The sequence below is a fragment of the Cyrtonyx montezumae genome, unplaced genomic scaffold (assembly GCF_038088225.1).
Source record: "Cyrtonyx montezumae isolate F1298 unplaced genomic scaffold, pur_monq_1.0 scaffold_3, whole genome shotgun sequence".
Taxonomy (NCBI): domain Eukaryota; kingdom Metazoa; phylum Chordata; class Aves; order Galliformes; family Odontophoridae; genus Cyrtonyx; species Cyrtonyx montezumae.
The window spans coordinates 131,573,526-131,587,600 of record NW_027072034.1 but is presented as its reverse complement, the minus strand read 5'-3'; the positions used below and the strand labels follow the sequence as shown (position 1 = coordinate 131,587,600).

Below are 14,075 nucleotides of genomic sequence, written 5' to 3'. Positions count from 1 at the left end.
TTCTAGGAGCAGGAAAAGCTGGAGACTGTTTGCAGTCCTTTCACAGAAGTATTCTCATCTTTAATTGCAAAGAGTCTTTTCACAGATTTTGCTACCATCAGTGTGTGATAGGCTTTGTTGCTGGGGTGTAAGTGTGAGGAATGCTGCATTTCTTAATATTATATTGCAGTGATATATGTTGAAATAAAAGTAATTCAGATAAATTTCAGTGCTCCACAGCAATGCGTAGGAATATGTTATTTGACCAGAAGTCTGCTTTGTAGTGAGTCTTGTTAACACAGGTTTTTATTTTGGAGAGAAAAATCTGAGATGAGATTGAACAGATTCATCTGTTTTGAAAGGAATGGAACTGTATGTAATTTGTAAATGCAACCATGTGAGTTAAAAAAAGAAAAAAGATAAACCTCAGTGAGCCATCACTGGATAAAGTGCCAAGTTTTATGCCTACCCACAATGTATATTTAGCTACACAGTCTTCTGAATTTACAGGATGTAGTGACAGGTGATATGTGGACATAGAAGTCCTCTGAGCGACAGCTCTGAGCAGAGCCTGCTTGGTTGGTCGTAATCAAACAGTGGCAAGAATATACCTAATGCTGTTGGTCTATGTGCATTGTTTCTGCAAAGCTGATTGAATAGCAGTTGTTCATGCTTTCTTAGAAAGTTTGAAGTCTGTTACATTGAACATAAAAAAAAAATAATAATAATGCTTATTTTTATTTTGAGTTCTTCTCGTGTACAATATAGCTGCTGCTTTTTTTTCTATAACAAAAGGGACATATGTAGTTAATCACTGAGTTTCTTAAGATAATGAGTACATTAGAAACTTTTGTACCTGTTGGAATCTGACTTTACTGTACTCATCAATAGATAATTGTCCCTAGTCCTTTCTAATGATTTGAAGTTACAGTTGCAGTGGTTCCAGACTTTAAACTAACACTGAATTACTCAGCTGTGATGTGTTTGGAGTCACGTCCCTATGGTTCATAAGTATTGTTCAACAAAGCTTCTCATCTCCTGCAGGTCAGAAACTAAAGTTTCCTAGAATCTGCCCATGTTCCCCTGCCCATTAGGGAGAGGAGTTTCCTCAGCATAACACATACCAGACCTGACAGGTAGAATGGGGACCAGTACTGCCTGACACAATGTGAATCTGTGTTTCCCACTGGAGCTGCAAAACAACTAAATCAGTTGTGGAGACCTCTAGATAGTCTCTGCAGTGGGCTGCAGCTTTGGACTGTATGGCCTCTCATCTTGTCCATAAATAATTAACCTCTTCATCTCTTCCTTGTGCCTCAGCGATATTTGAAATATAATTTTTTTTCATTAAAATTCCTTAGATCTCTTCATTAAAGGTCCCACAGTTGTGGAAATGGTACAAACACAGATTAAAAAAAAGATGTTAATCTAGGAAGTGCCCTCACCAATTCTGTTTTCATCTGCTCCTCAGTAACCTCGGAGACTTATCTTTTTGACAGTGCATTTATGGATTGCTCCTGCACCGTATTAGTACCCTGATGTACCAGTACCCCGAAGATACTGGTCATTTTGTGCAGTGATTTTATTTCATCTTTTAGGAGCAGACATTCCAACTCTTCCTTTCATACAGAATCATCTTCAATTTCACTCTCCATCAGCTCTCAGTGAGTTGTGCTATGATGTGGTTTCTCATATCAGGTACTCCGTGAGAAATAAAATGATATAAATTCTGGCTAGGTAATCCATTTTATCACCTGGAGATGAAAATGAGAAAAGAGTGTACATCTCTTTCTAATGCATCTTGGTACGGCTTTAAGAACATAATCTTATAATCCTTCTTGGATGGCTCTTCGCGTTTAGTTTCTCTCAGGTGATCTTCGGGCTTACCCACATGCAATACACAGCAAACACTGGGTTTCTGATTACATTTCATTCCACTTCAGAACTGTATGCCCAAAGCAGAGAAACAGAAAGTCCTCACCAGCGGCGGTGATACCATGTGCAGCATTTAGAGAATGATGGTGGAGCAGAAGTGATCTGCCGTATCAGGCAGGCAGTGTTTGAGGAAGCAAAAGGGACTGCTTGCTGTCCACAACAGCACTTTTTGATGGCTTTGATTCCTGCTTCCTATAGCTGGAAGAGCTGCTCTGACCATCCAGACTGATCACCAACAGCTTTGTGCTGCAGCAACCACCAGTGGCTGCTCCCTCTGAGTTTGTTCTCTTGGCTTCTATTTGGCACTTTTGTTCTGACCTTAAGTTGTGAAGCAGCAGCTACATCTTCTGAACGGATGTTAAGTTCTCTTGAGGATATTCCTGGCATCTAGACCAAACAATTACTGCACTAATCTAAATTATACAAACTTCTGCTATTCCTCAAGGTCAGGCTGCGAAGATTTGCATATCTAGACAAAATGTTCCTTATACAGGGAAGGAGGCAACGGCAGCGCACAAACATGCCTGATGTCAGAAACAAGCAGTCCATAATTTAAGCAGACACAGAGTTGTACCTAAAAATGGTGTGAAAAATGAGACAGCACTACACCATGCATTCAGGAGTTAAAAAAGGCCAGAATTAAGGTTCCTGGAATAAACATTTCACCCCCACTGTATTATGATACAATCTTTAATTATCTGTTGGTGCCCATTTCCCCACAGGACCTCTGTCTCATTGGCAACAGTGGATGAGTGGTGTTCACTTAGCAAGAAGCTATTCAGTATTTTGTTTTACCCTTTTTGTACCCTGTGTGGCCCTAGGCCTTACTTACCACGCATTACTGAAACCTTGATACGAAGATGGAATCATTCATTTCCTCGTGAGCATTTTTGTGGCAATAATTGCTGCAGTTCCTGAGGGCTTTTCTAGCATTAATGTATTTATCTTCACAATAGCCTTCACAACAGGAGTATTATTGTCTGTTATTGTCCGCATTTTATACTGAGGCGCAAAGAAATTAAAGTCAAAGGGTCCCTAATTTGAGATGTCTGAGGAAATTATTATGAAAATTTATATTATTAGCCATCTTTTAGCTGAGCAGTTTGTTAACTGAGGGAGAAGAATCTAGCATATAATTTCACTAGGCGTAGACACAGCCACATATTTATTTGATGTAATCTTATTTATTATTATACCGACAGCCCTATTTCCCGAATGGTTGTAGAAGCAGCTTTTTTGCTTGTTCAAAGTGATGACTATGACTGTGTCAAAAAAAAAAAAAAAATTACATTTTACAGTGATCTTAAAGAAGTATAGAGCAATCCTGTACTAGGCACTACAGCATTCTTACTATCCTTACTGTTACGTTGTCAATCCTTCTTCGTCTTTCTAGTGGGGGATATATATTCAGGTCCAGCTCTGATGGATGTCTGTACCAGCCATGAGCACTTCTCACTTGAACAAACGGAAGCTTAGGTGGGTTCTTGAAAAAAAAAAAGGCAAATAATTTATAACTGCATGGGAATACTTTGCTTTTAGAAATTCGCTAAGTGTTTCACATAAAAAATCAGTTCTTCCTGGCAGTGGTGACTCCCATTATAATGAGTGAAGGTTTCTAAATCTGCTGCTGTTTCTTGCATTTACACTCTGCTTTCCACACACCTCGCATCTCATGTCGCAGATGCAGAGTGCAGAACTGCAGGGGTCTCTTAACACCATATATTCCCACATCATAATCACTATGATTAAATCCTCTTTTACAGAAAAGGGCTGCGTTCCCCAGAGCAAACACTGTTTGACCATTTACCTAATAAAGATTGTGTCACACAGCCCAGACAGCCTTGATTTAACATTTCATAGTTTGTGAATCTTTACTATTGAAATGGCCAGACAGTTCCTATAATGCAGGCCTTTCTGTGTGTGCAATTCCTTTAGGTTTTTAAAAAAGGTAGGAACCTCTAAATCAAAGGTCTGCCATACAAATAAAACACGTCTTCTCTGTGCACTGGAACCACTAGCTCCATGCACAGATGTTTGTGTTTGAGTTACCTGCTGTTGCCAACATATGCTTTTCTTCCCAGGAGCTACCTCCAAAGAAAGAGGAGAAGCATTGCTTCTGGTCTTCACGTTGGTCTGTTAAGAGTAGAGGGTGGGGTTTACTGGAGTCACAATGACCACACTGCACTTTGGAGCCAGAGAAGCACAGATTCCTTCACCCATTTCCCCACACCTGGCTTCTTCCTTCCTACCAGTTCCAAGTCTTCTCTCACCATCTCCCTGAGAGCCCCAACCTGGATAGTTTAGTAGTTGGGTAGAGATAGTGATAGGAGGATGGTTGGACTAGATGATCTTATAGGTCCTTTCCAACCTTATGAACTTATGAACTTATGAACTTATGATATTCCTCATCCTTGCTTGTATGATTTCTCCCACTGATTTTATCCAGCTGCAGTTTTCAGTCTCTCATTTCTAGTCTTCCCATTCTAGAATCCTAACCATCCACCCTAAGCTGCCGTCCAAAGTGAAACTCTTTGTTTTCTTCCTTTCCTCTCTCCACAGGTCATCCAGTCTTTGCCTCCTGCAGCAATCCTGCAACATACCAACGTCTTGCCCCTCCTGCTGGGCTCCTCATGCAGCTAATTCCAGTTTTCCTCTCAAATCTCTCCCCTTGCTCTTATTTCCCTCCACAGGAAAGCCTCCTGTTAAATAAGTGTACTGGACTTTGTGCTTGGTCTCTTAGGGAGCTAATGGGGAAGGGAGAGGAGAAGAGGGATTGTGTCACTATATCTCTATTTGACTCAGATCCAGAGTTTAGAACTCTCCTGTACCCATCATCACTGTGCCTCAGCTCCAACTCCCTGGCTCCATCTGTTACTGGAGTGCTCGGGATTCATCATAACAAGAAAGCTGGCTCCCAGACCCTCAGCTTCTGTGCTGGTAATGGCAGGTCCATGTCCCAGCCACAAGCAGTGAGGTGGGAGGCAAAGCTGGGATGAAGGATGCTCCATCTCTCTTCCACAAGTGACAGTTTCATAGTTGTAGAAGCTCTGCAAGCTGTGTCCTTTATGCACACTTGTTTCTGAACTTTCAGCTCCACTCTCACAAATGAGAAAGTTATGACTTTTCAAAGGTACGTGAACTCTTCTGGTTTGGTGAAGATACTTCCAGGGAAAGCAGAAGGCACATCTCTGACACAGAATTAGTCCCTTGCTAACCTGAATGTCTCTGCTCCAAAGAATGAGACTTTTCTGCAGCAGACAAAGAAGCTGATTTTCTCTTGGTCTTGCTCTCAGCAGTGCTTAACTGGTGCTAGTTGAAAATGTCAAAACCCTAAAACAGAAACATGGAAGCAAACAGAAGAGAAAAAAACAGCCCGAGGCAGACACCTGGTATGGAGCTTGCTCAATTGTTAAATTTGGAAAAGTTATAAGCAAATGAAATGGGTATTTTGTACACAGACATACTTGGGCAGAGCTGTGATTTCTACCTGCTCTGCATTAGTCCCAGTGGCAACCCTGTGCCCTTGTCCTGTGAGTTGTATGAATTCCTCTAGTATCTCTTCAGCAATAGTAAAATATAAACCTAAAACACTCTTCTGTAGTGCAGTTTATTACATTTCTCTTTCTATGGACTTAGAAACTGCACCTAAGGACAGAGAAGGGAAAAAATGGATAGGGTTTGTCACCCCAAACTTTCTTGTTCTTCTGGTGGTTGAGAATGGTTGGGAGGAATAGCTGCCTATGTGTGCAGAGAGCACTCTGCCCTCCTCCCCTGCTGAATTTCAGGAGACCAACTGAGGAGGGGCTCTTCCCAGCTCTCCAGAGCTGTTCTCCAGCATCACAGCACCATTTTTCAGCCTTCTCAGGTTGTGGCTCTAGCTTGACAGAGCTGTATTAGTTTGCAGGCAAAATGCCTGATCCACCCTGGTGACCTCCTGAGTTTCAGCTGAATTGTTAGATAGCTACTTCCATGTCATCATTTTTCAAATTCATTTTCATTTTTATAGCAATAGTGCCGCACTTTTCCAATGCACAATACTTGTAAGCACAGGCAACATTTTAAACACTGAAAATATCTGGAAAAAAAAAATTCATTGCCCACACTGAGATGGTCAATAAATTTGCACTAAGGAACGCTTTGCTGCTAAAAAGAACTGGTATAGCAGGACTATATTATCTATCAAAGATAATGGCTTTTTCTATTGATTATCAGCATTCTTACTTTGTAAGATATAAGTTGCTTTTGGAAATGCAGAATATTAGCGAGAGTCCTGAAAAGGAACAGTTACACAACAAACTCCCCTGGGGAATGGATAGCACCAAGGGATGTATATTCATGCTGAACCACACTTTTATACATGCTGCTTGGGTCTCCAAGTTCAATGTCCAAACCAAATAAAATCATTAATAAATTTTATGGGGAAACTATTGTTTGCATAGCTTTCCTTAGTAATCTCTTTTTAAAGGGTAAGAATAGAGAATATGCAATCTCAATTGAGAAATCATCAGAGAAAAAATCAGTAGAAGCTTTTCTTGTTACTTTCAGATCTGTAGAATTTTGTCATTATTGCCAGTTAAGTAGGAAAGCCTTGAATAACTGTTTTCTGTAAACAACAAAACAAAACAAAACAAAAAAAGGTGTTTCATGGAGATTTACTTGGTTTTATTACCATAAAGGAAGAAACTAAGTGTCTAGTAAGGATCTGTTATAAACATTATTATTAAGCATAAGACTGTATTTACTGGAATTATGTATGTTTAACAGGAAGTAGTACTGCCTGTTACTTAAATTGTTGCTGCGAAATAGAGCTATAGGGTAACAGTATCCTCACATTGTATCTCAGCAGTTAAAGCAAGAAGTTTGGAGCCGGCTGCAGGAAAACTTAGAGAAGATGGGAAATTTGGATAAAATGGGTGGGGAAAACAGTTAATAATTCCTATCCATTTCATGGAAGTTGTTAAGTGATTTTGTTGGGGGAGGTGTGCTCATCCTATGTGATTTCTGGGAAGTAGTTTCTTTTTGCTGTAGGAGCTTCTTATCTTCTCTAAGTCTCATGTGAGCTGTGATTAAAAAACAATCTGTTCTGGTCAGTGTTTTTGTAGCCCACATTGGGGGATTCTGTCTTTTCTGGATATCTGTCGTTTGCAGTGGGAAATCTATCAGATGGAGCTTTCAGATCCTCTCAGCATCTGCAAGGTCTGTTAGCAGGGTCTCTGCCAAAGGACATCAGCAAATGTTATTTTAATACCTCAGCTTTTTAATTTTTGCTTGTAGAAAGCAGAGAAATTGCTTTTAGGCCAGAGAAGAACATTTGGTCGAGCAATGCTGCCAGGCATGCTGATACAGACCAATAGCCCAGTAGTCTTTAATTCCTAAATAGTACTTTGCTGTAATAATAACCTGCAATGTGGTTCTAAGTTGCTTTCCTGAATTATACCTCTCCACCTCTGATTATAGATATTTTAAATTGTAGTAACACTTGTGATAATCTGCTGTGTTTGTATTTCATTTATACTTGCATTTTTTCTAGCCACATTTTGTACATTCAAACTGAATAAAACTCAGAGTATTCTGAGCCTGAGGAAATAAAAGCAGTTTGTTTTCTTTTGAAAACATGACAGCAAGAATACTACTGTCTGGACTCTAAGTATGTAGCATTGCAAGTGCCCATCCAATATCTGTCAAATGATGGTTAGTATTGCTGTAGGTAAACACCCCTACCCCCCCAAATATATTGAATAATGTGTTTCTCATACCTAAGCTGCTACATCTAAGTGTGCATTTTTAATCAATTCATTATTTTGCTAAATATAGACTGCCCAGGACCCCCTGAAATATGATTATATGTTTGAATGAGCACAGCAACTTCACTAACAGACATTTGTCCTGTAGGCAGGCTAGGAGAATTATAAATGATGCCTTTTTTATTGCTGAATGAGAAAAAGATAAAAGTACTGTTATAAACTGTAAGTTGAAATAAATTATGTAAAATATGTAATTCACATAATAATTGTCCCCTTACAAATGTTCATATAAAGTAACCATATCATTTGGGATAATTCCTCCTTGAGGAATACTGTGAAAGAACAGCTCATTCATTATCTTGACTTGGTCAAGACTTGCTCTAAAACATTTGATGAGAAAATTGATTTAGCATTTCCTTAAACAATTGAAAATAATGCTCAAATTTTATATTTTCCCATGCAGAAAGCCTCAGTTACTATCTGCATTATGTAGCTTTGATTGGCTAAACAGACACCAAAAAAGACATGTATCTGCCTCTCCTCTACATATGTACACGTGCAGAACCTTGCTTTAAAACCCCACGTGGTCTATTAATCACATTCAGAGAGTAATCACCCAGCTGCTGTTACATAGCTCCCATGATTCATTGGTGCCAGTAATTAAAAGTTTTGGAGTCACTCTTGGAAGTTTGGAAGCCCTGCATTTGCATACACACAGCATACTGTATTTGGCGCTGCCTGAGCGACAGCATCTCTGAGAGGGCAACGTGTAGTTTTTCTAAACTTTAGTTAGGAAATTCCTCAACATTAAAAATATGAAGTATTCATTTGAGTCTACCAGTTGTTGATAGATGCTAAAGAGAAAATTTAAGGAAGAAAATACAGAGAGATGAAAAGCATGTAAGTACTGTTGTTGGTAGCAAAGGTCATGTGGGTAGGTGAAAGACTGAGACAAAATTCTGAAACAACAGATGTTGGAAGAGAGCTTCCAAAAAGAGAAGCTCAGGTGCACTTACAATTGACCCCAAAGAAAATAAACTGTGAAAGGAATAGGCAAGTGGTTTTCCAAAAAGAACATTGGCAGTGAGGTGGAAAAGGGATTACTTGCAGAGCAGAAGTAAAGAGTAACTAGGAGGGTTGCAGGAGGGCTTCCTTCAGAAAGGTCTGGAAGCCTGGATAAGCTTCTTCCAAGTGCTCTTAATATGCTGTCTTATCTCCACTGAATTTTCATACCTTTTGAGGCTGTCCATCCTGTTTCATCTGTCACTTTTTTAAAGCAGTAATTCAGCATTTCCTTGAGATCAGCATAGTTGCTATATTTGGATTCACATCTCACTAAGAGAACACTTTAATTCATTCAAGGCACACCACCAACCTGATTTTGTCTTTGAGGTTCAAAAAGACACCTTAACAACATTCTCTCTGCTCCCAAGGATTTTGACGGGAATAGTTTTGAAATTCAAACCAAACCGTTCTGTTTGTCAAGAGCAGGATGAGTTTGTGCAATTAGAACTTGGTTCACTGTGTTTTTGACAAGTTCTCCCAGGAGATTTCTAAACATTGAAAACCTTTTAGGATGAAGTTCATGTTTTCTGCATACAGTTGGCAGAAGTAGATATATCGCTCTGGTCTAAAAAGCTGAAATTGCGTTTTTTCTCTCTCACAGTCAGGAAGTGAGTTTTTGCATTGGGGTCAGAGAGGAGACTGTAGAAAAGAGTTATCTTCCCTAATTTTAATTCACATTTGAGGCTATATTTTCGGATTTATGATTTTGTTCATTCCTTGAGGCATGTAATTTATACACTTACACAGAAGATACTACTTCAGAAGAAGGGACAGGCAACTCAAGAAGAGTACAAGGATTTTGCTAGGTTATGCAGCCCAATACTGTAAAAGATAACAAAAAGTGTTTTTACAAGTGCATTATCAACAAAAGGAGGGCCAAAGAGAATCTACATCCTTTCTTGGATGAAGCAGGGAACATCACCACCAAAGATGAGGAGAAGGCTGAGGTATTCAGTGCCTTCTTTGCTTCTGTCTTTAATTGACAATTCAGTTATCCTCAGGGTACTCATCTTACTGAGCTGGAAGATAGGGTTGGGGAGCAGAATCAGCCCCCTATGATCCATGTGGAAACAGTTAGACTTGCTGTTCCACCTGGACTGTTACAAGTCCATTGGTCCAGACAAGATACACCTGAAGGTGCTGAAGGAGCTGGCAGAGGTGATAGTCAAGCCAGTTTTCATCATCTGTCAGCAGTCCTGGTCAACTGGAGAGATCCTAGATGACTGGAAACTTGCTAATGTGATGCTCATCCTTAAGAAGGGTAGTAAGGAATGTATGGGAACTACAGGCCTATCAGCCTGTTCTCAGTGCCAGAGAAGGTTATGGAGCAGATCATCTTGGTTGTGATCATATGGCATATGTGGGACAGGGAATAAGGCCTAGCCAGTATGGGTTCATGAAAATTAGGTCTTGCTTAGAATCATAAAATATCACCGAATATCCAAAGTTGAAAGGATTCTGTGATGCTTGTTATAAGCCAGCAGTGTGCCCAAGTGGCCAAGTAAACCAATGGCATCCTGGCTCTTATGAGTGATGGTATAGACAGCAGGACTAGGGAAGTGATCATACCCCTATACTCAGCACTGGTGAGGCTGTACCTCAAGTCCTCTATTTAGTTTTGGGCCCCTCATTACAGGAAAGACATTGAGGCCCTGGAGCTTGTCCAGAGAAGGGCAACAAAACCTGTGAAGGGTCTGGAGTACAGGATTTATGAAGAGTAACTGAGGAAACCGGGATTGTTAAATCTGTAGAAGAGGAGGCTCAGGGGAGACCTTATCATTCCTACAACTGCCTGAAAGGAGGTTGTGGTGAGGTGGAGGTTGACCTCATTTGCCAGGTAAGTAGATATAGGATGAGAGGTAGTGGCCTCAAGTTGAGCCAAGAGTGGTTCAGGTTGGGTATTAGTGAAAATATTTTCTCTGAAGGAGTGGTCAAATACTGGAACAAGATACCCAGGAAAGTGGTGGAGTCACCATCCCTGAAGGTGTTCAAGAAATGTGTGGTTGTGGCTCTGAGGGACGTGGTTTAGTGGGCACGATTCTGATGGATTAACTAGATGATCTTAGAGGTCTTTTCCAACCTTAATGATTCTATTATACTATTATAAGCATTTACCCAAGGGATAAGAAAAGGAATGAATTTTTGCCAAGAGTAGATTGGAAGGAGAGAGCTGAAGTAAATAATTTCTGCAACTACAATGTCACATCCACTCTGTAATAAGAGGATGTTTCATGTCACGAAACTGCAGTGAATGACTAATGTAATACTGAGGTTGTATGGGATATGCCGTGTAATAATCCAAGCACCACACTAGTTTTTTGTAGAATTGCATTGAAAATAATGAAAGTGGTAGACCTATAGTTATGTAGGGAGACTAATGCTTCCTTTTTAACTTTCTTCAAAATCTCTTTAGTCAACGATGTAGAATAAAGTGAAATAAGGGTATCTTATGATTAAAATCTTAAGATGCTTCTTAGCAAATGAAGTTTCATGTAATTTTTCTTATGCATGTTGACAAAGAGCATGTTTTTGTCTGATTCAGTAAACTGGTTTATAATTAAAGGATGTATCTCATAAAGTAGGAAACAACCTAATATAATAGAGTAACATAATTTAATTCACTTTTTAAAATGCATTGCACATCATTTTGAGGTCTTGTTCCAGTGTCAAGTTCTATACTCACCAGAAGTTGTCTGAGATGGGATTGTTAGTCTGAAAATCTCCCATTTTAGCTTTCACATCTTCTAGTGTTAGACTCAGTGCACTTCAGAGTTGGATATCTTTTTATCCTTACCTGGGTGGTTAATTAGTGAAACTCATATTCTGCTCAGGATTTCAGTCTCTGAGAGGACACTGTAGGGTAGAAAACCCTCAACAGCACTACAAACTGCTGAGCACTCTGAACTGACTCTCAGTTCATCAGAAACACATGTGGACAGAGTCCAGTCTGAATTTAGCATAATTCTGCAACTAGCCTTCTGGCAAAACATTCAGGGAAATAGTACGTGGCTCCTTCTATTTATGTGATTTTTTCAAGCTGAACATCACCTATGGAATACATTGACATTTCTTTGTAATGCTTGAAAGAAGACTGACAGACAGTCACCATTGCTCTGAAAGATTTCCTTCCACGGGGCAAGACATTTCCACAGGCAATACCTCTTTGCTTCGCCCCTTTGTCTCCAGGTAATGTCATCCAAAATGTCTGTCACTAGCTGAGGAATCTGCATGGGTATGCTGCTCACGGAGTAGGTGAGGGAAACAGAAGAAAGTAAAGAGAACAGTGTTAGTTACATGGTCAAATATTGTCAAATATAGCTTTTCCTGTTACATATACATACTGTTGTTACAGTATGAATCTAGAGAATTTGGCCGCCTGTATCCCATGTACAGGTTGGAGTCTGTATACGGCAATGTAATTAAGAAAGTTCTTTCCTTTTGTTTTCACTGATTTATACTTTCTGTTAAATTTTCCAGTCCACTTGCATCAGAAGGCTGGGCCATTCCATTTACATCCTGTTGAAATACGTAGTGGCTTGTGCTGCATTTTATTTCAGGTGGCCAAGACAGATGCTCCCATTTGATGAGGATGCACCAGAGCAGCTCCATGGGCACTCTGCTGTTTGTCTTTCAGACCTAGTGTGTGAGACAAGAGAAAGTACCTGATATGATAACTAAAATTATTATACTCAATGGAAGATAACTACTGACACTCATGAAAATAAATATTCAGAGGTCATTAGACTAGACATCACTGACAGTTTGGACTTACATGTTTGAAAAGAACTTTAGTTGCAAGAAAGGATATCTGCATTGTAGCATGCGCGGATAAGCCTAGAGTGACCCTGGTACTTCTTGAGTGAGACTCAGCTGAATTTCACAGAGTTCAATCCACAGAGTGAAATTCAGCTGGAAGATCAGAACCGTCAAATGTGGATGACTATAATATTTCTATGGTAGTTCCCATCATGGTAAATGGAAATCTAACCCACACAGTCAATAAACACTAGAAACCTATTTGGTATTATGTATAATGCAAATTTAAATTGACAAAATAAACATCCATATAACGTATACCCATTTTCACTTGTAATGTAGATTGTTGATTATCTTTTAAAGACATGTTCAGAGGTAGCGACATGTGAGTGATGCTGATTTTGTTTCTGTATGCCCACCTACTAAGCTTTCTGTGTTTACTTATATCTTCTTTTGCTACCCAGATGTGTTCACGTAATGTCTATGGAAGCATAATGCATGCATTTTGTACTTCCACCCCAACTGACACCAAACAAGTAACAACTTGTGGAACAGATGAGCCTAATGGACACACCACAGCCTTGAAAGCTAAAATGGTGGTTTACAGGGAGTGTGGGGAGGACTTCAGGAATGCAATATGTTGATTTGTTGACTTCAGCAGATGAAGGCAACACATTAGCCAGTACAGTATGCTGCTGCTAATCCTATTAGTTAGAACTCAGGACACAGAAAATAATTTGAGCTTCAAGTAAAATTTTTAAAAAAGAAGAAAGGAAGAAAGAAAGGAGAAGGAAGAAAGGAAAGAAAGGAAAGAAAGGAAAGAAAGGAAAGAAAGGAAAGAAAGGAAAGAAAGGAGAAAGAAGAAGGAAGAAAGGAAGAAAGGAAGAAAGGAAGAAGGAAGAAAGAAGAAAGAAAGAAAGAAAGAAAGAAAAAGAAAGAAAGAAAGAAAGAAAGAAAGAAAGAAAGAAAGAAAGAAAGAAAGAAAGAAAGAAAGAAAGAAAGAAAGAAAGAAAGAAAGAAAGAAAGAAAGAAAGAAAGAAAGAAAGAAAGAAAGAAGAAAGAAAGAAAGGAAAGAAAGAAAGAAAGAAAGGAAAGAAAGAAAGAAAGAAAGAAAGAAAGAAAGAAAGAAAGAAAGAAAGAAAGAAAGAAAGAAAGAAAGAAAGAAAGAAAGGAAAGAAAGAAAGAAAGAAAGAAAGAAAGGAAAGAAAGAAAGAAAGAAAGAAAGAAAGAAAGAAAGAAAGAAAGAAAGAAAGAAAGAAAGAAAGAAAGAAAGAAAGAAAGAAAGAAAGAAAGAAAGAAAGAAAGAAAGAAAGAAAGAAAGAAAGAAAGAAAGAAAGAAAGAAAGAAAGAAAGAAAGAAAGAAAGAAAGAAAGAAAGAAAGAAAGAAAGAAAGAAAGAAAGAAAGAAAGAAAGAAAGAAAGAAAGAAAGAAAGAAAATAAAAAAGAGAAGGAAATAGGAAAACTAGATGCCAGATGTATTTTATATTAATGTTGTTCCTGAAACTAAAACTTCAGTTGCAGATAACCAGGTTTTGGAAAGTAAGCCTTTCTTCTGTCAGTACCTACACAGTTGTCTTTTTCTTTGCTTACATATTA

General features: G+C 39.0%; 1 protein-coding gene across 3 annotated transcripts in view; it reads left to right on the top strand.

The window, feature by feature from the left end:
• The window catches only part of TMEM117 (transmembrane protein 117), a 205,720-nt gene that overhangs the window by 172,369 nt on the left and 19,276 nt on the right, over window positions 1-14,075 (top strand). The window contains exon 7 of one of the 3 annotated variants that reach the window (XM_065743442.1): window positions 4,474-4,572. The exons of the other annotated variants lie outside the window; for them this stretch is intronic. Coding sequence (XP_065599514.1) covers window positions 4,474-4,554 — 81 coding nt within the window. The 3' untranslated portion in view covers window positions 4,555-4,572. Of the gene's footprint in view, window positions 1-4,473; window positions 4,573-14,075 lie in introns of those variants that run through there. 3 annotated transcript variants of the gene reach the window in all.